Source organism: Triturus cristatus, chromosome 12 (genome assembly GCF_964204655.1).
Source record: "Triturus cristatus chromosome 12, aTriCri1.1, whole genome shotgun sequence".
Classification (NCBI taxonomy): Eukaryota; Metazoa; Chordata; class Amphibia; order Caudata; family Salamandridae; genus Triturus; species Triturus cristatus.
Window position 1 is genome coordinate 31,555,686 of NC_140595.1, and position 26,283 is coordinate 31,581,968.

At 49.5% G+C, this 26,283-nt stretch overlaps 1 protein-coding gene across 2 annotated transcripts in view; it reads right to left on the reverse strand.

Annotated features, from left to right (window-relative positions):
• CPAMD8 (C3 and PZP like alpha-2-macroglobulin domain containing 8) overlaps positions 1-26,283 on the reverse strand; it is a 1,045,838-nt gene that overhangs the window by 541,548 nt on the left and 478,007 nt on the right. For both annotated transcript variants that reach the window (XM_085640012.1, XM_085640011.1), the window contains exons 30-31: positions 10,459-10,624; positions 9,537-9,623 (exon numbers count right to left, since the gene is read on the reverse strand). In XM_085640012.1, the coding sequence (XP_085496138.1) occupies positions 9,537-9,623; positions 10,459-10,624 (253 nt within the window). The remainder of the gene's footprint in view (positions 1-9,536; positions 9,624-10,458; positions 10,625-26,283) is intronic.

Here is a 26,283-nt window from a genome sequence, read left to right on the forward strand (position 1 = left end):
GGCCCTTGCTTCCCTGTGAAAGAGAAGCACCTCAGACCTTCCTGGTCTGCCACTGAAGCGAATTTCCATTTCCGCGTGGGTTGCCTTTGCCAAGGCTTGTTGACTCCAATCGGGACGTCGACTCCGCCATCAGCACGATCCTTCGTGGGACAGCTCGTACCCTGGTTCTGGTCGTCCTCGATGCCTCCTGGTCCACGCAGCTGCAGAGACAAGCTTCAAGACATTACCTGTGTTCTGCACGACATCGCCTGGTTCCTTACTGGTTCCACACGGTCACTGGCTAGTGACCCAAACTTTGTCCCCTCTGGACAGACGCGTCGAGCAGGAAAATGCAGAAGGGCCCCACGCAGAACTCGTGGAGTGTGGAGGGCTGATCTTCGGTGCAGATGGTGCTCGGGGTTGGGGCTTCTCAATCCCCAGAGCACAACTTCGAGGATGCCTTAGAAGCTGCGCTGGAAGCTACTCGCCAATTTTCCCAGGTAGCCGGTCCCACGTCTCACGGATCTCAGCATTGCTGTGGATGTGGATCAGGGTCGGAGTAGTCTGGAAGTCAAGGCGCTGGTCGGGCTCTGCAGTCGGTTCCTCATAGAACTTGGGCAAAGCAAACGGTCGCTTGTTGGTGCCTGTTGGCACAGGGTGGCCACTCCTTGGCCACAAGGGAGATTCTTCAGTCTTCTTGTAGTCGAATGTCGAAGGTCCAGAGTTTCGTGTCTAGTTTCAGTTCAGGATAATCCCAAATCCTAGGGACTCAGCTCCCACTCTTATACTAATCTGGGGGGCTGGGGTTTACCTGCTAGGTCCCTCCTATGGGTGGGACCAGGGAGGGGAGGTGGTTACACCCCCTTCCCTTTGTCCAGTTTCGCGCCAGGGCTGGGGCTGGAGTGCCCCAGCACCGGTTTGAACCGGGCTATGCATGGGACACCTTGTGTGCCCCAGGCAGTGTCTCGTTTCTTTCATCCCTCCCTGCCCCAATACACTAAGTCCTGTCTGGGGTGGTGCTAGCACCCCCCAAGGCAGGAAACCTATTTTCCAAGCCTCCCTCGCTGGAAGGACTCCCAGCAGCAGGAGGTCAGACTTGTGTCCGTGGCAGCAGCATCCATTTTGTGATGCTGGGGCTCTGGTTAACTTTAACCGGGTAAGTAGGATTTTAACATGTCTTCACCCTCTAGAAGGGGGAATACTAACCTCATCGCCAGAAATGGTGTGGGGGTAGTATTCCAAAGTGTTAGACACCTTACACGACATGTTTTGATAAAGCCAAACCATAGTTACCATAACCGCGAGGATTATAAGGCACTTTAAGAGTATATGGTAGGCGATATCATAGAACAGCTATAAGGACATGGTTCCGAAAGCTGCAGACAGGCTCAGCTCACGCTAGAGCGCCATCTCACATGTTACCAAGCACTCTGCCTCCAGGATTGTTAAGGCCTGCCATAGGAGTGGCTTACAGGTTATCCATGTGTCTATATATAAGAAAGGTATAGGAATACTATACCTAAGCAAGGGGTGATTACACGACCTTGCCCCAGCTGAGTGATCAGCCAGTTGTGTCATGATGGGAAGCCAGCCAGGGGTGGCATAATACATGCTGCAGCCCCTGGTAGACCTAGGGTACACCTATGCCCTGGGTACCTAAGGTACACTGTACAGGGACCCATAAGGTGATCCTTACCAATTGGGTTATGTACCTAAAGTACATAGTATGAATTTAGAGAGAGAACAGCTGGGCTGTGGGTCCGATTAGCAGGCCCACAGCCACATCTAAGTCGAAAACCAGTAAAGGAAAAGCAAAAAGTGGGGGTGACCATAGGAAGCAGACCCTACTCTCCTACATCCCTCCTACAAAAGAGTGTGATAGAACTAGTTCCTGCCCACCAACAAAATATGGGAGTTTACTCCCTATATTTTCTCATACCAAAAAGGGATGACACTCTAAGGCCCATTCTGGACCTCAGACCCCTAAATCACTATATACACTCAGACCATTTCCACATGGTCACACTCAAGCAGGTACTTCCCCTGCTCTCCCAAAACGACTACCTTGCCACCCTAGACCTCAAGGACGCCTAGTTCCACATTCCTGTTCACAAGGCTCACAGGAGGTTTCTCAGATTTGTAGTGGACGGTCAACACTATCAATTCAAAGTGCTCCCATTCGGAGTCACTACAGCACCACGGGTGTTTACCAAGTGCCTAGCGGTGGTGGCAGCACACCTGAGAAGACAACACATCCACGTCTTCCCATACCTACACGACTGGCTCATAAAAGCCAACTCATACAACCAGTGTGTACAACACACTCACGCCACTATCCAACTACTTCACCAACTGGGCTTCACAGTAAACCATACCAAGTCCATCTGCAACCGTCCCACGTAAAACAATACCTCGGTGCCACCATAGACACCTCAAAAGCGCTAGCCCAGGAGTCTCCAACCAGTCGATCGCGAGCTACCGGTATCTCGCCGACCCCCTGGGAGTAGCTCGCGCCAGTATCTAATAAGGCTTCATTCTGAGCATTCATTTATTATCACGTCGGTATCTTTTGCCCGCCCTCACCCAAACAGGCTGCTCAGAATGGCTGAACTGAGCTTAGATGGGGCGTGGCGGGGCGGGCCGAAGAACGTGACGTTCTACCTGCACTCTGCACAGTCACGCGCCTTTTCCAGGCTGGCACAGCGCTTGATTTATGCCGCTGATCCTCACCGAGAAGCTGCATAGGTAGGCAAGCCATTGTTCTAGTACCCGCATATTCATTAAAAGAGGTTCAGTGCAGGCAAAGTCCTTTGATTATAGTGTCGGCTGCCACGCGCTTTAAATCTACCTTCAATATTAAAACGCGGTGGCAGCCAACGTTTAAAATCCAAGGTCCTTGCCTTCACTGGGCCACTTCCGCGTTTTACATTGCCTTCCACAGTAAAGTGCGGTGGCAGACCACGTTAAAATTCAAGGTCCTTGCCTGCGCTGAGCCGCTTTCCCTGACAACACCGCACTTTAGATTTGCATGCGCGTAGTAGTCAGTGAAAACGGCTCAGTGCATGCAAGGCCCTTTGTTTTCAACTTCGGCTGCCACCGTGCTTTACATCTGTGTTCAAAAGTAAATCGCGGTGGCAGCGGAGGTCAAAATCAAAGGGCTTTGCATGCACTGAACTTCTACCCTGCTGTACATCGCTTTCAATAATGAAGAGGGGTGGCAGTAATGTTAAAATCCAATCCAGTTCCTTGCATGCACTGGGCCTCTTACTGACTACACCGGGCTTTTTATTTCCATTCGCATAATAGTCAGTAAAATGCATACAAGGCCCTTTGATTTTAACATCGGCTGCACTACGCTTTTCATTTACCTTCAGTAGTAAACCGAGGCGGCAGTCGATATTAAAATTAAAGGTCCTTGCCACTTCATTTGTCCACCTTAATCTTTCTTCATCAGCGACGCACTCTCTTGTTTGATTTTGACCGAGCCTAGGGAGGCAAAGGAGTCTTTCCCGTTGAGTGAGATTCCTTTAAGATTTAATATGTTATTTTGCGCCGTTGTTTTAATAGTGGCCGGTTTGGAATTTGTCTCCCTGCTTGCCAAAACCCACATGGTGAAACCGATCCAGAGGAGGGAATACCCTTCGCTCGCAGTTTAAATAATCTCTGGTCTCTGTTGAGTAGCGCTGCGTGAATAACCCAAAAGAATGCATCATTATAGCCATGGGTCCCAATTCTTCCCTTTACACTGGACTGTACTTTGCGCAGAGGACTCTGCTTGTGACGTCAGCATTAGTGATATAATTTTGCATCTCCTTTCTGCGGACTCATATCACTCATCATCCTGAACGGCAAGTTTCCCCACTCCAGCATGCCAGGTACCCAGAATAGCTCTGTAGTCCTTCTCTGTCGCTGTGTTGGTGTCTGTCTCCCTCTGTGCGGTCAGGCTGCAGGGAGTGCTGCTGGTACTTAGTCTCCACCAGTGGTTCTGACTGTTTGATCTTAATGTCGGCTGCCACCGTGCTTTACATCTGCCTCCCATAGTAAAGAGTGGTGGCAGCCGAGGTTAAAATCAAAGAGTCTTAAATACACTGAGTTACTTTCATGGATTGCCAAACGAAGGCAGATATAAAGCACGGTGTTGGCGAACAGACAATAACTGTGTATTTTCTGACAATGGACATTGCAGAGTCGAGCCATGTGTTCTAGCACTGAGTGAAGAGCTTTTTCAGAGAGAGTTGAGCATTGGCATGGTGGAAAAAGTACCGTTTTTTTTTTAAAGGTTTACAAAAAAATGCAAGAGGGTGGGCATGTGCAGAGAGGGCATGACCTTTCTGGTAGCTTTGAAGGGTGGGTAGGAGCTACATTACTCCTAATGCAAAGGAGATATTTACCATGAAAGAAAATGATTCCTATGTGGATGCCATGGATTTATCCAGAATACTCGAGGACCCAAGGGAAACACCTGGCCAATTACGTAAAAAAAGCAACAGCATTGGCATCTGCTAACAAGTCCTAAGAGTCAATACGTTATATAGTCATGCTGCAGAAAACTACACAAAACCACTAATACTGTCAACATTTAAAAGTAATGCTTTGTTTAGAGCGCCCAGTGTTTAAATGTGGTTTTATAATAATATTTAAGTAATGGGGGATCCAGATTTAAAGGTAAAACTGGTACCATGAAACAATACAAGTATTGGGGGCTAGGCTGCACAGAGTGGTGCCTCTGCTTACTATGTAACCACAGTATGGGCTCCAAACAAATTCGGCTTAAAATCACTGAAGCTGGGTGTGAGCCGCTCTCGCTCGGAAAAATGTGCGCGTTGCGTGGCCTTTAGTAGCTCACAACCATTTTCACTGATCAGAAATAGCTCTCACTGCAGACAAGGTTGGAGACCACTGCGCTAGCCTATCCCAGTCCTGCCAGGATAGCAAACATTCAGGCTCTACGTGCCAAATTTCACCCGGAACACTCTCTTCCAGCTCGAGTGTTAATGCAACTTATAGGAATGATGGCCTCTTGCATATTTATAGTACCTCACGCAAGACTCCAGATGCGTCCTCTCCAAGAGTGCTTAGCGCGCCACTGGAACCAGGCCCAGGGCATACAGATTTTCTACCACAAAGCCAAATGCACGCTATCTGTTCCCCCTAAAGCCCACTCTACACGTAAAAAAATAGGCGCTTCCATGGCATTCTTAGGGAACATCCCCTTAGATGATATCTGCAAAGCAGCTACATAGTCTACACCACACACTTTCACTAAACACTATTGTGTAGATGTGCAAACTAAACAACAAGCTATTGTGGGCCAGGCTGTTCTTAAAACACTGTTTCAAGCAACTGCAACAGATACTGGTGGTCGCCGCTAGGAGCGAGCACTGCTATATAATCTATGCACAGTGGGTAATCTGCAGCTCATATGCCTCAAACTGAATAGGCTACTTACCAGTATGCATCTGTTCTTGGCATGTAGAGCTGCAGATCCACACACGCCCACCCGCCTCCCCGGCTACCTTTATCTGTTCCAGTTTATCTTATTTAGATACAGCACACATGGGCATCTTCACTGCTTATTACTACGCTCCATCATTTCCCTGCTGGCGAAAAACAATCTGAGGATGGAGCCGAAGCCCATGCGCAGTATGATCCAAAGGAGGAGTCACATACCTTGTGACTTCCAAAGACTTTCCAAGAAGAAAAACAACTGCAAACATCCGGGCCCAACACCAGATGGCGATCTATGCACAGTGTGTAGATCTGCAGCTCTACATGCCAAGAACAGATGCATACTGGTAAGTAGCATATTTCTTTTAAATATGAATTCTTTTAAGTATGAGAAGTCGGCACAGTGCAATTTCTGAGTTCTGCAATATTAACCTATGGGCAGAAAATTATATGTGGTTTACTAGGTCTTGTCAGCTACTTACTGGACCAGTGTCTTAGATCTAAGGAGAGTACAGGGCAAAGTCCAAGAAAGCACAAACAGGTCACCTCCAACGGCACTAGGGCGGCTGGGTGCAGTGGTGCTAACAGCATCGGGTGCACAATGCAAACCAATAGGATTCGATCCAGTCACGAAGAGACTGCTTTTTAAAAGTTGTGTCCACCTCAGTTTTTCCCATCTTAGGGGTGGTAGTATCCTGGAAGTGGCATGCCTACCTGACTAGCTAATTTTCCAGTTTGTCCAGGTTCCAAAGGGGCTCTGGACAAAGGGGTTGGCTTCCTCTCCTGTGATGCAAGCCAGATTCGCATTTCAAAGTTGGCAGCTCTTTGAAGCTTGCCGGCCTAGGAAGGCTAATCAGTAGGTCATCCTGTGGGACGGGGTGGGCACCCTCTTCCCAGATAGGCTTTAGTTCTTGGGCTCCTGAGAGCACAATGCTCTCACCCTAGGAGGTCAGAACAGTGTCTCAGGTGGCAGGCTGGCAGAAACCAGCCAGGGAACACACCAGCGACTGGTAGGTTTTCAAGGGGCACCTATAAGGTGGCCTCTGAGTGCATGTATTGGTAAATCCAACACTGGAATCATAGTGGGTTTATCAATATGAGATGTTGGAAACCAAACATCCCTATCTTCAGTGAAACTGTCATGTAGTTGGGGAACTCGTTTTCACCAGTTTCCAGCACATTTTAAAATTGCTTCCCTGGTCACTTGCCTTGGCGGTAATAGGACTAACCACCCTGGGCATATCTGCTCATGCAGGTATGCCCTCACATGTAATATTCAGCATCCTGTCTTAGGGCTGTCAGGTCTGTTGTAGGGGTGACTGACAAATATTACATGCAGTGTAAGGGGACATGGTACACAGGGATGTGTGACATGTCATGTTTCCACTTTTGTCTACACTTAGACACGCAGCCTGCAATGGCAGCCCTGCATGTGCTTGTTATGGGGCCCCTTAGGGTGGCACACTTCGTGCTGCTGCCCTTAGGTGCCCTCTTTTGTACCTCCGGCCCTAGGTACCAGTGGAACCATTTATTAGGGACTTACAGTGGGTGCTAAAGGTTCTGCCAATTGGGGGAAACAATTGTACAGTTTTGGGGAATGAGGTCTGGTTAGCAGGAACCCAGTGCAATTCCAGTCAAAATCACATCCGTTACCAGGCAAAAAGTGGGGATGACCATGTCAAAGGGGCTAATTTACTACAATTACTAACATGCAAAATTAACTATGAGCTAATCCACACTGCACTGCATTATGGGACTGTGGAGCATCCTTCACTTCAAAGTAACGGTGTTACATTTTACTTCAGCCAATCTTTGGTCTATTCCGTGGTGTTTCTTTTTTTTCCATTTCCACAAGAAGAATTATCAAGAACTAATATAATCAAAATTCCTAGCTAAACCTGTTTTATTTCCATTTGTGCTTATGTAAAAGAAAGGAGGTTTTCACTAAAAAAGGATGCATTAAATAAAATTTGGAATACATTATTTGTACTTTGAAAAATGTTCTGGATCTATAATTTCGGCGCCCATGTTCTAATTAGTATTTTATGAAGATAGCCACAATAGAGAATCAGGATAACATTAAGGTAACTTTTCCTGTGTTCTACTAAGTATTTTATGAAGATACCCACAGTAGAGATTCAGGATTACAATAAAGTAATTTTTCCTCATTATAAACCCAACCTTATATTTATTAGCACTATGTAGACAGGACATCTTGAATACATTTTGGGGCATCCTGCTTAAAGGGCCTTTATGTCTCTCTTTCTAATATTTGCCTCTTATTATTTTTTTGTGGATTTTTTACAAGATTGATATATGGTGTTTTGGAGAAAGACATCTGTCATTTTCATAAAGGTACAAAGCATGTTCATTAAATCACTAGTGAAAACACCTGCATACATTTTGTAACTGTGACAGAATGTTGTAACAATGGCCACCTCAGAGAACTGTAAAAAACATGACCAGAGCAAGTTGTAATAAATCTGACCTCAATACTTACTAAATTTGATTATTGCCTTTCATAGAGTGGAAAAACAGTTTAAAGGGACCAGAGGAAGCATTGAATATCTTGCTGTTTTCAAAGATAAAGGACCAGGCTAGCTGAATTACCGCTAAGGGGCCGATTCTGATTCCGGTCGGAAGGGCGCTGAACAATGGTCAGAGCCCTTCCGACCAAAACCATACGTGTCGGCCGGATTCCTTTCCGATCGAGCCATTCTGATGGGCTCGGTCAGAAAGGAATCCGACACGTTTTCCGGATTGCAGACGACAGGCTCGGAGAGCCCGTCCGCCGTCCGGAAATCCCTCAGTACTCCCCCGGCCGCCTCTTTGCGACCGAGGGAGTACGATGGCAGTTTGTCACTGCCTTTTCGTGCCGGTCTTTCCGGCACGAAAAGGCAGTCGGAAACTGTCTTTGGGGGCCCCCAGTGGGTTGCGAGGCTGCCGAATGGCGGCCTGGGGGCACCTATGGTGCCCCTCTGTGGATCCCTGTACCCGGTGGCAGGCACCTTGGGGTGCCGGCCACAGGGTGCAGGGATGAACTGCACCCCTGCTTTTCACAATGCAAGCATGCATTCCGCTCGGAATGCATGCTTGCATTGTGAAGTATACGAGTGCGACCGTACTTGCAGGGCCGTAACCGACGACAGCAGGTCTGTCGGTTACGGCTCCTGACCGATCGGAATCGGCCCCTAAGTAGTGAAACTAAGGGGCATATGCACAAGCCCCTATCGCCATCACAACATGACTTCCAGTGACGTTGTTGCAGTGATAGGGGCTTAGCCCTATTTAAAAGGCAGCGTTAAGCCACTTAATGTGGCTTAACGCTGCCTTGTAAATTAGGCCCCCTTTCACGCTATGGTTAGCGTGAAAGGGGTGTTGCGGTGGGCGTTTCACCACGACACCTATTGATTTTGACGCTGCCCCCTATGTACAAGGGCAGCGTACATAGGAGGCAGCACCAAAATTAAGACTAGGGAAAACCTGGTCTTAAACAGGCGAAACGAGGAGAAATGCATTATTTCTCATCGTTTTTGCTTTTTCCATGTCTGCTGCATTGTGCAGCACACATGGAAAAAGCAAACTGCCATGGATTGTTTATGTACTGGAAGGTCCCCCTTCCTGTACATAAACAACCTGTAAAAAAAGCCATTTTGTGACTTTCATGTGTGCTGCATGAAGGATTGTTTATGTGCAGGAAGGGACACCTTGCTACACATAAACAATCCTCACCTGCACGCAGACACCCTTGCACTATGGTTCAAAGGTACCTGCATTGGCGCTACACTGCTAAGTGTAGCACCAGCGCAGGGGGAAACGCAAGGCTGCACCATATCCATGTCAATATGGTGCAGCCTTGCATTTCTGAAGTGGCGGAGTGAGGCGTTAATCCATGACGGCTAACGCCTCACTCCGCCACTTCCTCGTACTTATGCCCCTAAATGTTTTAATACTCTGCACACTGCCAGATACATTATATGTATGACTCAGATTATATTTTACTCATTTTCTGATTTCAGTATTCTGTTCTGTATTGTTTGTTGCAACACTATCAACCAATTAATCTCACCCTATACAAATAAAACCATAAAAGACAGAAACTGTAGTACCTGATTGCGAGAGGCCATCATTGAATCCCATGAAAGTGTCCTCGTCTGTGGCGACTGTCCCTGTTAAACTCCAGTGTGTGAATCCATCTGAAATGTTTAAAAAGTCAAGCAATAAATGTGTGGAATATGTTTGCAAAGTGCAGTCAAGAGGTGCCCGTAACACTCACTGGTTTTAAGAACAGCACCCCATATTTGTCATTTTGCTTTCACATGCTTTTGGATACGTAGAACACTGTTCAGTTAAAATATAGCTGCACATCTAACAGATTAAACGTCGTGTATGAATTAGAATGAAAGTGGAGTTAGAATCACCATCTCAAATGAGCTATCTACATGAAGTTGTCAAGTGACAAGCTAACAAAGGGTTGTTTCTCTAAGTTCTCAAGTTGTTCTATGTTAGATGTCAATAGGCATGCCATTCCTTGTTTTACTTTACAAATTCGGCACTTGTGGTAATGCATTTCTAGTTAAAAATATTCTATCACAGATTTTATGAGCATTAATAATTACAGGATTGGTTGAGCTATTGACATGTCATATCTCATTTTACAAGGTTGAAGCCAATAGTACCCTTCTAAAATATGTAGGTGACTTATTATTGAACAGCCAAGTTTCCATGTCAGTTTTAATGTCTGGCAGTCTTTGTTGTACTTTGTTATAACGCTTAATTCTCTGGTACTTTCAGTTTTACTTTTAAATTTATTGGATACCAAGTAACAGAATGAAATGAAATGTGATGTGAGCTACAAATCCAAGTTTGATTGTGCACCTTGCAGGTAACTTGTGGCATCTTGAACCCAATGCCATGAGCAGAGATTCAAAATAATATATGGAATAAAATATCTTTGGCGGGCATTGTTTTGTAAGACTATCAAACAAGAATCCAATAGGTTATCTTGTGGGAGCTTTCTTTAAGACATACCTTGCATGATAGCCATGCTATTTAGCCTCCGCAGGGCCACCATTCCAGAAGAACTATGCAGTAAAGTCAAGGCGTATGCTGTAAGAGCTGTTGTGTAAGGATCGTCTGCCGAAAACAGATTGCACTCCAGAAAATCCTTTGCTTTGGCTATCGCTGATTTTTCTTCCTATAAGAAAAGAGAAAACAGATGAAGTTCTGATGTCTGTTGTGGCAGTCTGCAGTGATGCAAATGGGATGAAGGAGGGGTTTCTATCCTGCATTTAGAAAACCCTCATCTTATGTATATGAACCCTGCCACCCCTCACCCCCAACACCTGTGCTTGGTTCTTTCCCACCTCTATGGAAGTACCCTCCGATCACATAAGTATTCAACTTTCTCGAAACATGGAAGACACCCTTCTCCCTTGAATAGAAATCTCCCACCTTCTATGCATAAGTGAATCCTCTGAACCTGTATGCATGAAGTACCCCACATCTCTTTTTTTAAAAGAAGAGAATTCATATTTCTTTTACTACGAAGAGTCTGTTTTTTCACTTGTATGAGACGATCCTTTCCTTTCTCCTCCTGAGACCTGTCATACTTTCAATATCATCAATGGAAGTAGAAGGAAATAAATACTAAAGTCTAGAGTATAAGGAAGGTCCAGTGTTCATAAGTCTTCAATAAAGCATTTATTCAATGCAAATGTTCAGTTACCTTCGTAAAAAACCAACACAACAGACATGAACCAATCTAGATTCTAGCTTGATTCATTTGTTCTTACATACATATATCTCTCACGTGTTTCACAGTAGCCCCGCTACCTCAAGGCTATGGCAAGGGGGACAATCATGGTGACACCCAGCTGCAGTAACGATGCGATGACTAGAAATGTGGGAAAATCTCATCAGCTATATTGTTTACCCAGACAATCCCTAGACACTTGACATAAGGCATTTCATACTGCAAACTCAGACAGCATCATGTTGGATATCACCATAACCTTTTTGGTAGCCTCCTTTTTTGTGTCAAGGCTTCTAATAAGAATCCACAATTAAATCATATCCTGCATATTGTGTAACTGTCGCTGATGTATTGCAAAATCCTGTTGAGCTTAGAATTACAGAGATTTTGGAGAATATATAAGAAACTGTACAATCATCGACTCTTATTCAACAACGGCACTAATAATGGCTTTAGGGCATAGTAGAGCCTGATTTATCAAGCCTAGGTTAACATCTGTATACCTGTTTCTCCGTCCACCTCCCCACTTTGAAATGTATATGTGCACATTGGCTTAGAATCTAACTAACCAGATAAACACGAATGACAGGTATTCAACTCACACTGCAGAAAGGATATGGGTGGCACTTTACCAACACCACCTTGAAGACTTCTTAAGTCCTTTTTTATTTTAAGGGTAGATGCATCACATGGTCATTGGTTAGCATGGCTCAGTGACATGTGCTCATCATATGTAATCATCCTACCCAATCTTCACCTTTATCTGTTATACCATTCTAAGCCAGGAACCAATACACAACATTAGGGCAAGAACCGGCACCACTGACTAAAGTACACAACGTCAGAGTACTGTTGAATTCAAAACTCATTCAAGCCCTCCCCCCAAATCAACGTGTCTCCAAAATTAATTTTCTTTTTCGTTGACGATAACACTGTTTACTAAGAACTGTTGAAAATGCAGAGAAGACAATTACAAGGGGTTTGCTCATGAAACTTGGTAAGCACAGGCATGGTAAACTGGCTCCCTGGATCTTCCAAATAAAGCAGAGACTAAAACAGTAACAAGCTATTATGGATAGAGCCTGTTTGGCCAATGCAATTTTACTCCATCTTTGATGCTGTTATACTTATCTCGTGTACAAAATGCTTTTGGCATTAACACCAGCAATATACTGGTTTAATTGCAGGGTATAAATAAATTAGCAAACATCACGTGTTATTATGCAGATCTCTATACCAGGAGGTAACCCCAGCACTGATGTAATTGCCTCTGCTCAGTAGTTTATCCATATTGAGCCATGGCACCAGTGGCTTAAACACGTATTAACATTGTTCTCAGAAAGTTCCCTGAAATTGGGCATGTAGCTACAGAATTGCGCAGCCTTAGGTAGTGCTGGAATTGAAAAAAAGCTACTCTGTAAACCCATACATTGTGGGTCAAAGTGTGGCAATGGAAAGGGGTTTGAGTCACGAGGGTCAGAGTCATGAAAAGCGGAGTCTGACAGTCAATCTATATGTCAATCTATATTTTTATTGTTTTTAAACTCTACCGCAAAGAAAATGTCAACAAGGACAAATGTGACAGTAAACCTGCTCTGGCTTACTCCATTGGTCACTAAGAGGCTGCATTTCAAAATATCTTCTGAGGAGACCTTTGTGTGCCCAGGAAATTTCAGGGGATAATAATGATGGGAAGATAACTCCGTCGGTTAATGCTCTTGCTGGAGAGATCTGCGTTTTATATAGTCACCATTCTAACTCATAATGTTTTATAAAGCGCCTGGTCGCTCCATTCGGAGCAGTACAGAGGGTTAGTGTGTTTCCAGCAAAATACATTGAGTAGCATGCAGATCACAGATGTGTCTTGTATGTAGCTGGGTAAGTGGGGTTACTGCTGTTGACACAGAGATCCTCTTGTTACTTGTAAATCATAAGCTGCCATCCTTCTAAAATAGCGCTGTGAGCTATGAACTGGCATCAAGGATCTGCATGCAAACTGCTAGGCAGGGGTTTAGAACCCTATTGTGTTTTTCCTAAAATCTATCATTATTGTTCTAAAGATGCTAAAATTGTTTCTTTGGGTAGTCATTAAGTGTTATTGTACAGGCAACTCTAACCACTGTGTTACATTTTAAATCCTTACTTTGTGTTTTGCCCAACTAACACCAACTTATGATACCTATCAATTAGGACGATATGTTACTCATATACCTTGTAACCTTCGTTCTTTTATGTAATACACCCTGTGCATTGATTTATTTACTTGTAAGATTTAGGGCCTAATTACTAGTTTGGCGGTCCTGGAATGGACCGAAATGCCAGAACCCGCTCCAGGACTGCCAAATTCAACCGCTGCACGCCAGATTGCGAGTGATTTTGTTGTCTGGCGGGCAGACGACGTGGCGGTCTCAAGACGGTGCAGTTTGAAGGCTCATAGTGAGCCTTGCAACTGCACCGCTTTTTGGACTGCCAATGGATGTTTCTGTACAGCATGGACTAAGCAGTCCATAAAGTGCAGGAACAGGGGTGCATTCACACAGGGGAGCACGACATGTGCCCCACTGCATGCACCCCATGCACAGGGGCAAAAGGGGGCCGTATAGGGCCCCCTTTGTTTCCCCACAGCCAGCCTTTTCATGGTGGGCTCATCTCCATGAAAAGGCTGGCGGTGGGGACACTCATAATATGCATTGCCGTGCCGCTGTGGCACCCACATGCATATTGCTTCCCCAGGGGGGCGTGGCTTGGCGCCGATGTGAGCAGCAGCGGACCTCGGAGCTCCTCCGTGGCTGCCCTCCGCCGAAGCTTATCCTGATGAGATACTGAGGCCCCCAACACTGCAAACTGGAGCGGACTGCCGGGTGCTCCCCTAGCTAAACTTGCTGAGGCGTGAGGGGCGCTGATCGCAGGAGAAATCCAGACGCTCTCTGCGAGCTGCTCCCTGCCGGAGCAGGACCCAAGATGGCGGCTGCTCCGGGAGAGGGTGACGCCAGCCTTTAGGGAACCTGGGGGCCCCTGGCGCGACTGCTGGCTATCGTGGACTAGCTGCTTGGAGGCGGGGCACGACCTGGGAGCCCTTGGGACGGTGAGGCTGCGGGGACGGGCTCGCCTCGGTGGGTGGACTGACTGGGGCTGCCTGACCTCAAAATGGCGGATGGAGGGACACCGCCTTCCCTGAACTAAGCCTGCCCGCAACCAGGCCGCCTATCCTACACACGAAGCCCGCCGGCGCAGGCTAAAGATTTGGGGCGCCCCGTCCGGCTGTGGCGGCAGACTGTGGCGCCATCCGCCTGCACCTGTGGCCGGCGCTTCTGCGGTCTGCGCGCCTGGTGATCCCGCGGCTCGCGGACAGATGCGGCGCCCAGGGGGACTAGCGATTGCAGCGACTGCCGTGGATCCCCGGAGACCCTGAGAAGAAGAGGGTGCGCGTGGCCTGTGGCTGGAGGCATCCGAGGGGGTCGGCGATCCCGGGATGTGGTGAGTGGAGAGTGCAGGCTCCCCCTGGTGCGTACTGGTGGGCCCCTCGCTTGCCCAAGTTGAGTAGCACGGAGACTTCACCAGTGAGCGGGACTGATGGGGAGCGAGGCCGCTGCTCGCGGCTTGGTTGTGCTGGCGCTGGGGACCGCCTTGCAGTGGGGGAAGTGAGGTTTGCCGTCCCTGGAGGGGTGGGCCCATCCCGTCTAAGGCCCAGGACCCGCTGCGCCGGAGGCCCACAGCGACAGTACTGCGGGGCTTTCTAATTCCTGTACCGTCATGGGGGCGAGCCCTCCTGCGCTTGGATGGACCGTCCGGCAGCCCGCTGAGGGGGCTGGGGTGACTCCCTGGGGTGACTCCGGGCTGGAGACGTTGGGCCCACATGCTGTCAGGCACTTCGTGCATGGGCTGAGGTGCCATCGCGCCCGCGGGAGGACGAAGCGACCCCATACTTGACTGGTAAGGGTGAGGCCCACGACCTTTCCGCCCGCACCACTGTTCTCCCAGCTCTGCCTTGGAAAATTGGGAAGGTGTCCAGGAGCAAGCGACATGAGGTTCTGCGGCCATCCGAATCAGAACAACACACGGATGACGAGGGCGGCATGGCTGAGGGTCGAGGTGGAGAGCGGCCCGGAGACCCCTCACTGGGCGACATTATGCAGGCCATCATATCCTCTCGAGAGGCATTGGATGCGAGGATAGACACCATTGGGTCGGATCTTACCCTCTTGAAAGACGACCACCGGAAACTCAAAGAGAGGGTGGTGACCAACGAGACCACCATGAAGGCCATCCCAGATGTTGTCGCTAGCCTTCAAGGCTCCCTGAAAGAGATGATGCACAGGGTTAAGGTCCTAGAGATGAGGGCTGAGGACAGCGAGGGGCGCTCAAGGAGGAACAACCTCCGCATAATTGGCGTTCCGGAACGGGAGGAGGGGGCTGACGCGGTGCAGTACCTGGAGAGATGGCTGAAAGCTGAGGTGGCCCCGGAGGGTCTCTCCCCCTTCTATGCACTGGAGCGGGCTCACAGGGTCCCGGCTTGCCCGCCTGGACCTGGGGCTCCGCCCCGTCCATTTGTGGTGCGGCTGTTACATTACCGGGATCGAGACTTTCTTCTACAGAGGGCCCGCGAGAAGCAGAACCTACAGATCGGGAACAGCAAGGTGATGATATTCCCGGACTATACTAGGGAGGTGCAGCGTCAGAGATCCTCCTTTCTGGCGGTTAAACGGAAACTGCGCCAGGTTCATCTTCCCTATGCAATGTTGTTCCTGGCCCACCTTAGGGTAACCTCTGGGGACAAGACGCACTTCTTCCTCACCCCGCAGGCCACCTGGGACTGGCTGGACACCCGAGGTGGCGTTGGGCCACGCTCGCCACTTCTGAACTCGCCCCGGCGGCGGTTGTCCCCTGTTTCTCCCCCGCGGAAGCCCCTTTCTCCTGCCGACCGCCGGCGAGAACGAGACAGGGCGGTCCTGGCAGTGGCGACCATTAGCCGTGGGATTGGTGATCTGGCTGACGCTGCAACAGACCGCGAGAGGGACAGATCTGTGAGCTCGGGGGCGAGTAGTGTCCTGGGGCTCTCTGATGTCGAGCTTCCGGATGTCACTCCACAGACGGCGGATGAGGTGTTTGGCTAGGTTGCTGACCGGTCTCTTGGCGGGAAGCTGGTGGGCAGCCCTCTGTGGGCCCTGATCCCGGTGGCCTAATTCTTAACTGATGGGGGGGCTTGCCTATATCCTGGTGCCCGGTAGGATGGCTTAGTGTTGGCGGGGGGAGTCGGGTGGGGGTTCTGGGGACATCGGGAGTGGGACACATACCTCAACCTTTTCTTAGCTTCAAGCATGACTGCCTTAGTTTGGATGGGGACCTGCTTTTGTGTGCCTGTCCTGGGGTGTGGGAGTTGGGTAGGGTTTAGTGTTTGGGACAAGAGGGGGGGGCCAGACATGTCGCTCAGGGGATTCATTGCGATCAATATATTGAGTCAGGATCATGGGTACCTCCGTAGGCATAAAAATAATGACTTGGAATGTCAGGGGGCTGCATACGATGAACAGACAGCACAAAGTACATGCCTACCAGACGAGGAGGGGAGTCCAAATAGCCTTACTCCAGGAAACTCACTTGACTAAGACTGAAGGGGCTGCGCTACAGCGCCGATGGAGGGGTCAGGTATTCCACACTACGTACTCGGCCTTTGCGCGACGGACATTGGTTTGGGTGCGAGCCAGGGTTCCCTTCCAATGTGTACGACAGATCATTGACCCTGAGGGGCGCTTTGTGGTAGTAATGGGGCGTCTGGATGGCCGGGATATCACTCTGGCAAGTATATACGCTCCTAATGTAGATCAGCCGGCCTTCTTTACACAGCTGTCTCAGAAGCTGGCGCGGGTCCTGACTGGTTCCGTGCTGTTGGGGGGGGATTTTAATTGTGTCACTGATGTGACCCTGGATCGGTCTCATCCTCCCCTCCCTGACGCCTCCACGCATAGAATAGCAGAAGCTCGTCGTACCTGGCAGCGGCACTGGGGCCTGAAAGACACTTGGAGAGCGCATCACCCAGGGGAGCTGGACTATTCTTATTTCTCGGCTCTACATGAGCTACATGTTAGGCTGGACTCCATCCTCTGTTCCCCAGATGTGCATGGCAGCTTCACCCTCAGTGAATATTTAGCCAGGACGATATCAGATCATAATCCCCTACTGGTATCCCTGAATTGACTGCGAGCTCGGTCCGCTATTCCCAGTTGGCGCCTTAGGCCGGAGACGTTAGAAGACCAGGTCTTCCGCACTACAATAGGCACTGCCATCGAGGAGTACTTCCAGACCAACACTAACACGACCGCTATTCATAATGAGTGGGATGCTTTTAAAGTAGTGATAAGAGGTCGTTGTATAGGAGAAGCGGTCGGGGTCCGCAGAACCCTGTTGCAGGAGGTTCAGAGGGCAGAACAACAACTCCGGGATGCGGAAAGTGAGAGACCTGAACGGGTGGAGGGACAGGAGGGGCTTATGGCGGCCAAGGAAGGTCTGGCGACCCACTTAGAACGCCTGCGATGTTTTGATTATAGGGCGTACGCGGTGCAGGCGCACGCTGAGCGAGACAAATCTGGGGCCCTACTGGCGTGGCTAGCCAACCCAGCGCGCAGGGGAACTCCAATCCTAGAGCTGCGGGATGGAGATGGGGCAGTGCACTATGAGCAGCAGGCTATTAATGGCCAGTTTCTAGAATATTATACCGCCCTCTATCAAAGTCAATTAGACCCCCGGGTGTTGGAGGTGGATGATTTCCTGGATATTGAACTCCCTCAGGTTGAGGCGGGAGACGCGGAGAAACTGGGTCGTGACGTGGAACTGGAGGAGATGCGGGGAGCAATAAAGCGGATGGCCAGGAAAAAAAACCCCGGCACGGACGGGCTCCCTATAGAGTTTTATGCCTCATTTGTAGACCAGTTGGCCCCCTGCTTATTAGCTCTCTACAACAGGTCGAGGCGGGAGGGCTACCTGCCTCGCACAACCAGAGAGGCAATAATTGTACCACTTCTCAAGCCGGACAAACCGGAGTGGGATCGCGCCGCTTATCGCCCCCTCGCAATGCTTAATCTTGACTATAAGATTTTGAGCAGTATCCTGGCCGGCCGTCTTCTGACCCATATGTCCACACTGGTCCATCCGGATCAGGCCGGGTTTATTCCTTCCCGGAACACGGCCATGAATGTTCGCTGCCTATATCAATTGCTACACAATTCAGTGCACTTCGGGTTAGAGACGTGTATTTTATCGATTGACATGGAGAAGGCATTCGATAGCTTGGAGTGGCCGTATTTGTTCTGAGTTCTTCGGGCCTTCGGTCTGGGTGAGAGATTTGTGGATTGGACGAGGATATTATACCACCTCTCGACTGCCAGTGTTCGCACGGGGGGGTGATTTCAGAGGCCTGCAATGTGGGCAGGGGGACGAGGCAGGGATGTCCACTGTCTCCCCTCCTGTTTGCGCTGGCAATGGAGCCCCTGGCGGTGCATGCCCGATTGGGACGATATTTCCGGGGATTGGACGGGGGGGGCCAGGTTCATCGCATCGCTCTGTATGCGGACGATCTCCTAATGTTCCTCGCCAATGCTGGTGAGGAGCTACAGGGGGCCCGAGAATTGTTGGGCAGACTGGGCCGGGTGGCAGGCCTCAAGGTCAACTGGAATAAGACGTGCCTTTTCCCTATCCGGGGTGGTAGAGGGGCACCTCCAGGTGTACCAGATGTGAGGTGGGAAGGCAGCTGCCTGACTTACCTGGGAGCCCGGATCCATCATGAACCCTCTGACCTACTAGAAGGGAATATCGGAAGGGCGTTGCGAACCACTAGGAGCAACTTTGAATTCTGGGGGACCCTTCCCCTTTCAGTGGCAGGGACGGTGGCGTTGTTAAAGATGGTCACCCTACCGCGTCTTTTGTATTATTTTGGCTCCCTTCCCCTGTGGATACCGCAAAAATATTTCACCCAGCTCAATACTATGACCTCTGGGTTTTTATGGGGATCTGGGAGGCGCAGAGTGGTGCTTTCTACCATGCAGCGCCCAAGGCGTGAGGCGGGATTTGCAGTCCCCGACTTTGAGGCCTATTACCAAGCTGCCCAATTTCAATGGTTTACTAAATGGATGGCCAGGGGGCTACGCCTGGGGGAGGACCCTGGGGGCTTGGGCCCGGACCTGTGCCAGTTCTCTCGGACGCTTCTCCAGCTTCCCCTGCGGGAGCGGGAGACTCCAAGGGAGCTGTGGGTGATGCGACAGTGCTGGAATCAGGCGAGCAGAAGGGCCAAGATGGGTCCTCCATACGCCCCGGAGATCCCGTTGAGGGTCTGCGAGGTTCTGCCACATGGGGGGGATTGGCAGCGACTGCGAAGTTGGGAGGAAATGGGGGTCTCCACTATTGGGGACCTCTATGGGGATGGCGTGCTTTTGCCTTACCAGGACCTCTTGGAGCAGTTCGAACTATCCCGCCAGGACTTTCTTTTACATGCTGCTGTGACGGCAGCTATCTGGAAGCACTGGAAGAGGGGAATGGAGGAGCCCCCGACCTCTCTCCCCTGTCAATATGTGGTATATGCAGCGGGGACGATTAAAGCGGTAACCTGCCTATACAGGCGTCTTACTCAGGAGCTTAGGTCCCCATTGGAGAGGCTACAGCCCAAATGGGAGGCGGACCTTGGGATGCCTATTGAGGAGAGACCTTGGGAGGACCTGATGGAGCGGGCGTGGAAATGCTCTAGAAATGCGAGATTTCAGCTGATACAATTTTATGTCTTCCATAGGGCGTACCTCACCCCGCACAAAATCAACGAATTTTTCGGTTCCCGCACTGCCTGTCCTCGCTGCCAATTAGAAAATGCCACGTTTTTGCATATGTTTTGGGAGTGCCCATTGTTACATGAGTATTGGGGGGAGGTAACGGCTAAGCTAGGCGACATAACGGATAGGAGCATTGATCAGACCCCGGGTTTTTGCTTACTTCACTGGTTTCCCCACACTGCCCGCAACAAGGTGATTAGTAAATTTATTGACTTGGGACTAGTCCTAGCTAAGCGAGAAATCCCAAGTCATTGGAAAGCGGCCACGGCGCCTAATGTTGCGCGATGGCTGCGAGAATTTACAAAGTGGGCTGACTGCGAGGGGACTCTCAGACTTCAAATGGCTCGAAGAGCTGATAAGGACAAAATGCTGACTGCAGCCAGAGCATGGGCGGCGTTGGTGGACCTGCTTAAGACACCGGCAGCTGACACTGACTGATCTCCTTCACAACAACACTAGTACACAGGCATGGCCGAACCGCCCTTCCTGAGCGGGTGGCAGGGCTGGAGGGTGGCAGGTATTGAGTGGTAACTTTCATTCGTTCGTCCCCTGACAGCGCGCTACCAGTGGTCCGATCAGCGGGGCTCATCGTCAATACTGAAAGATAGCGAATGGAGCGGCATGTCTGACAGTGGGGGGGGGGGAGTTGGAGGGATTGGGGGTGGGCAGAGGGTGTTTTGTTCACTTGTTATCTATTGCAGAGGCGTACAGCGAGGCCTTGTAGAACACTTTTGAACTGGATCCTCCAGAAGGGGCTATAGGCCGTGCCTAACCAGACGCTGCTGACGATGTGCAGGTTTGAAGGACCAAGGGGGGGAATAGGGGTAAGAGGAGCGATGCTCCTTCCAGGTGCCTTAGATACTGCATGTGCAGGATGAGATCTCAGCATTGGGGGCTTAAGGAACGACCCTGTCTTATGTTGTGGTGGGTAGAGGGTCATCGATGCAACAGTAGTTGTTCGGGAGGCCTTGACAGGAACTCTAGCGAATGTGACGTTTTCAGGCACGGCCTATCTCGCATTAGTTATTGTTGTGCTTACTGCCATGTCAAAATAATCAATCAATCAATCAATCATAGCATTTGTATAGCGCGCTACTCACCCGGAAGGGTCTCAAGGCGCTTGGGGGAGGGGATCCGCTACTGCTCGAACAGCCAGGTCTTGACTTGTCTCTTGAAGGCGAGGTGGTCCTGAGTCAGCCGAAGGTGGATGGGGAGGGAGTTCCATGTCTTGGCCGCCAGGTAGGAGAAGGATCTGCCTACGGCGGTTGCTCTTCGGATGCGTGGTATGGCGGCGAGGGCGAGGCTAGTAGACCGTAGCTGGCGGGTGGGCGTGTAGAAGGTCAGGCGGTCGTTGAGGTACTTGGGGCCCAGGTCGTGGAGAGACTTGTGTGCGTGGGTGAGGAGCCTGAACGTGATCCTCTTGTTGACGGGGAGCCAATGCAGGTCCCTCAGGTGGCCGGAGATGTGGCTGCGTCGGGGGATGTCCAGGATGAGTCGGGCGGAGGCGTTCTGGATGAGTTGGAGTCTTTTCAGTAGCTTGGCTGTGGTTCCGGCGTGGAGGGTGTTTCCATAGTCCAATCGGCTGGTGACGAGGGCCTGGATGACCGTCTTCCTGGTTTCGGTTGGGATCCATCGGAAGATCTTGCGAAGCATGCGTAGGGTGTGAAAGCAAGATGAGGAGACGGCGTTGACTTGTCTGGTCATTGAGAGGGAGGAGTCCAGGATGAAACCCAGGTTGCGTGCGTGGTCTGTTGGCTTGGGAGCGGTGCCCAGGGCTGGGGGCCACCAGGAGTCGTCCCAGGCGGAGGGCGATGGTCCCAGGATGAGGACTTCCGTCTTGTCTGAGTTCAGTTTCAGGCGGCTGTTCTTCATCCACTCGGCGACGTCTTTCATCCCTTCGTGTAGGCTGGTTCTGGCGGTGTCGGGGTCTCTGGTGAGGGAGAGGATCAGCTGGGTGTCGTCGACGTAGGAGATGATGTTGAGGTTGTGTTGGCGTGCGATGGCGGCAAGAGGTCTCATGTATACGTTGAAGAAGGTGGGGCTGAGTGATGATCCTTGTGGAACACCGCAGATGACTTCGGTAGCCTCGGATCGAAACGGGGGAGGCGGACTCTCTGTGTTCTTCCGTCGAGGAACGAGACGATCCACTCCAGTGCCTTCTCTTGGATGCCGATGTTGCTGAGGCGCTGTATTAGGGTGCGGTGGCAGACAGTGTCGAATGCTGCGGAGAGGTTCAGGAGGATGAGTGCCGCTGTTTCCCCGTTGTCGAGCAGGGCTCGGATGTCGTCGGTTGCTGCGATGAGGGCGGTCTCGGTGCTGTGGTTGGCTCTGAAACCGGACTGTGAGGGGTCGAGGGATCCGTTCGTCTCGAGGAAGGCGGCAAGCTGTCTGTTGACGATCTTCTCGATGACTTTGGCAGGAAAAGGAAGGAGCGAGATGGGGCGGAAGTTTTTGAGGTCGGTGGGGTCCGCTGTTGGTTTCTTCAGTAAGGCGCTGAGCTCGGCATGCTTCCAGCTCTCCGGGAAGGTGGCGGTGTCGAAGGAGGTGTTGATGACGTCTCGGAGTTGGGGTGCGATGGTGGAGTTGGCCTTGTTGAAGATGTGGTGGGGGCAGGGGTCAGTCGGAGATCCGGAGTGGATGGTGTTCATCGTGCGGGCTGTGTCTTCAGTGGTCACCGTGGTCCAGGTGCGGAGGGTGGCGGTGGGGGGCGTTGGTTCGGTGGTTGGGTGCGTGGGTGGTGTGCCGAAACTGTTGTGGATGTCGGCAATCTTGCGGTGGAAGAACGAGGCGAGAGAGTCGCAGAGATTTTGTGAGGGAGTGATGTCGTTGTTGCCGGTGCTGGGGTTGGAGAACTCCTTGACGATGGTGAAGAGTTCCTTGTTGTCGCGAGCGTTGTTGTCCAGTCGTTCCTTCAGTGATTTCTTCTTGGTGGTGCGGATGAGCTGGTGGTGCTTGCGGGTGGCGTGTTTGAGGGCGGTCATGCTGTCAGTGGTCTGGTCGAGGAGCCAGGCTTTCTCGAGGGTGCTACAGGTCTTCTTGGAGACCTGCAATAAAGTTTGTTTAAAAAAAAATGCATATTGCTTCCCCAGACCGCCACACCACCACCAGGGATCGCCGATCCTTAGTGGTTGCGGCGGTCCGAAAAAGCTCCAACCGCTGTACTCGTAATACGGCGATCGAACCGCTGGTGCGGCTGTCCCCGACCGCACCTCCACAACAGGTTCAGCGGTCCGATGGCCCTCCAAACTCATAATCAGGAACTTAGTGTCTCTGTTTAATGTGTATGTGTGATGTAAGACTGTCCAACACCTTACATTGGGATAAGTAGGGCTACAAAATATATATTTTTTTAAAGGTGCTTTTTAAATCGTTATTTGTGTAATTACTCATACAGACGATGACTGTAGCATTCTTACAGAGCATGAACAAAGTCAAAACCTGCCTCTGAATCGTAGTTTCTCTTAAGTTCATGTGAAGTGATAAGCTGTGTGCCTGTTTCCCTCCATTGCAATGGCATCTTGCTGTTAGGCTCCAGATAGGTCCAACCAGGATGATACTCAAAACAAAGAAGAGGTGATGGCTGTTTAAATCAGGCCTTTGTTCTAAGTGAAAATAAGAAACCCCCTCATTGTATTCAGGTAACTGAATCCTACTCATTTCCGGCACTGTCTGCAGGTCTTCTTTAGCATCAACGAGGCAGACCGTCTAACAGACTTGAGAGATAAGTGCTGCAGGTCTCTGTGGGCTGTTTTTAATGAACCCTCTGGATTACTTCATGAGCCAGGAACTTGGCAACCAGTATTCATTGAAATTGTTTAATTGTCCTTGATGTAACTATGTTTGCTTCAATTTCCATGCTGCATTTACCTTTGCCCTCAGTTTTCTTTTATTCTACATACCAGTAAGCATCATTGAAAACAGTTGTCTGATTGCAGAATACAAAACAAGAACATATTTGCATGATTTAGCAAGGAAACAATATATAGCTCTATCAGATTTACAGCTCTGGCATTGTACACTTTTATGGGGCTGATTGTATGTTATGCAATGTTCTTGACCTTTTTTCTGTTTTTTATTTCATGTAAATGGTTGTGACTTAATTTAACTGATCCCACTTCTCATTAAGAAATGCAGGGCGAAATCTGACTAGCCAAGAACTTAAGACAGGGGAATTTCAGCAACATGACATTTTCCGCTTACTTTGTCTCGTCTCTAGTACACTACTAGAGCATAGGCACCACAATGCCTCCCCATGGCTGACTGGTTACGTTCTGGCTCCCTTTGGCATCTCTTCAAACTCCACACACCAATTGGCCAGAGGAAGTAATCATTCCTCCATTCTCATCACAGGACACTTATCATATTCACAGACACAATATCTTGAGTCAAAGGCCAATTCTCTATCTAGCAGGCTATACTCCTCTCTGACGTGCCACACCTTCAACTTCGGACCACACTTTAAGCCAGTTAACATCACCTCTTTCCCGCTCATCCTTGCCATTTTGTCTCATGGACCATTTCCTATACTTAATAGAAGTCCTGATGTGGTCTATGAGAAAACACATCACAATGGCAGAATCTCCTGCGGTTTGATTATAGGGACAGATTAGGAACTTAATCTTTCTCTCCTCCTTATGGTAATTTTGTCTCTAAAATGAGGATGAATCAGAGGAGTTGCTCTAGCAAATTTGAAGTCTTGTCCCATAAGACTGCACTCTTAATTAACAATGTTCTCCTCTGTCTTTCCTTCCTTGGAGTTTGTCCCCATTCAGGTTTCTCCTTGTGGTGCTTTCTTTGTTTACCCTTAACTTTATTCACTCTTAATCTCCTGGTCTCCCCTCATTTGCAGAGGGAAGACAGAGGGGCATATGTATAAGGAAATGGCGTACCGTGGCGGCAACTTTTGCAGTCCCGAGCCATTTCTAAAATGCAGGGATGCTCCGTTTTTACAAGAATACGGCGGACCCCTTTGTTTTCCCTAGCGCTAGCTGCCTAGCGCCAACACAGACACCCTTGCGCCATAGTGCAAGGGTGCCTGAGTTGCAGGGATAATTGTTTATGTGCAGGAACGTATCCCTTCCTGCACATAAACAATCAATAATGGCGATTTGCTACTTCTATGTGTGGTGCATTATGCAGCACACATAGAAGTAGCAAATCGCCATTATTTAATGATTTTTTTTGTGCATGAAGGCACACCTTCATGCACAAAAACAATCATTAATGGCGTTTTGCTCTTTCTGTGTGTGCTGCAAAATACAGCACACATAGAAAAAGCAAAAACAAGGAGAAAATGTATGTATTTCTCATCGTTGCGACATACTAACGCCTGCTTTTGCATGGCATCAGTTTTTGGCGCAGCTTCAGATTTATACATCCTTGTAAATCTGGAGCAGCCTCAAAAAGCAATGGGTTTTGCGGTTGCACGCCCACAGCAACAACCATTGCACGCCCCTTTCACGCAGTTACCTGCGTGAAAGGGTACCATATTTACAAAGCAGCATTAAGCCACAAAAAGTGGCTTAATGCCACTTTGTAAATATGGAGCTAGGCATTGCACCACCGGCACGTCGGTAAAAGTGCCGTTCCGGTGGCGCAATCCATTTGTACATAGTCCCAGAGTATTTGAGAAGGATGGAGAAGGCAGAGATAAAGTACCAGCCAGCAGGAGAGCGTTGAAGAGACAGAGGAGCACTGAGTGGAAAATTGGTGTTGCAAAGGATAGTAGGGACTGCGGAAGAGGAGAAAGGCGGGCAAAGACAAAGGAGAACAGAGAGGAGGGCATAAAGACAGCCTGACTTATAAGTAATATAAAATGAAGTCTGTGCTGAGGTGGAGGTTGGCTGCCTTGTGTTCAATTGACCAGCACTTTGTAGCATCAAGCAGCATGCTTTTCAATCCTATCAGTGTAGGCGGTAGGCTATCATTTTGCAGCAGCACTACCGTCTTCGGATTTTAGACTGAGATTCTACTGCTTTTAAACCCCTGCAGAACACCATGCAGCAATTCCCTTTGTGTGAAATGCGAAGAATATAAAGAAGCTTCAGAGGAGCCTGTCAGTGCCATCCTGTGAAGCTTTACGGCCTTTCCAGCCATTGAGGGGCCATGAGGGTGGGGGTAGGTGTATGTCACTTGATTCATTGCCACCTTAGCGCCGTACAATAGGTTTTGTTCAGGAAGGATACCATTCTGTACAAAATACTATGGCTAGACAAGTTAAAAACCTTTTCCTACTTTGTATGTGAGCTGCACAGCGCAGCACACATGCAAAGTTGGAAAAGAAAGGAG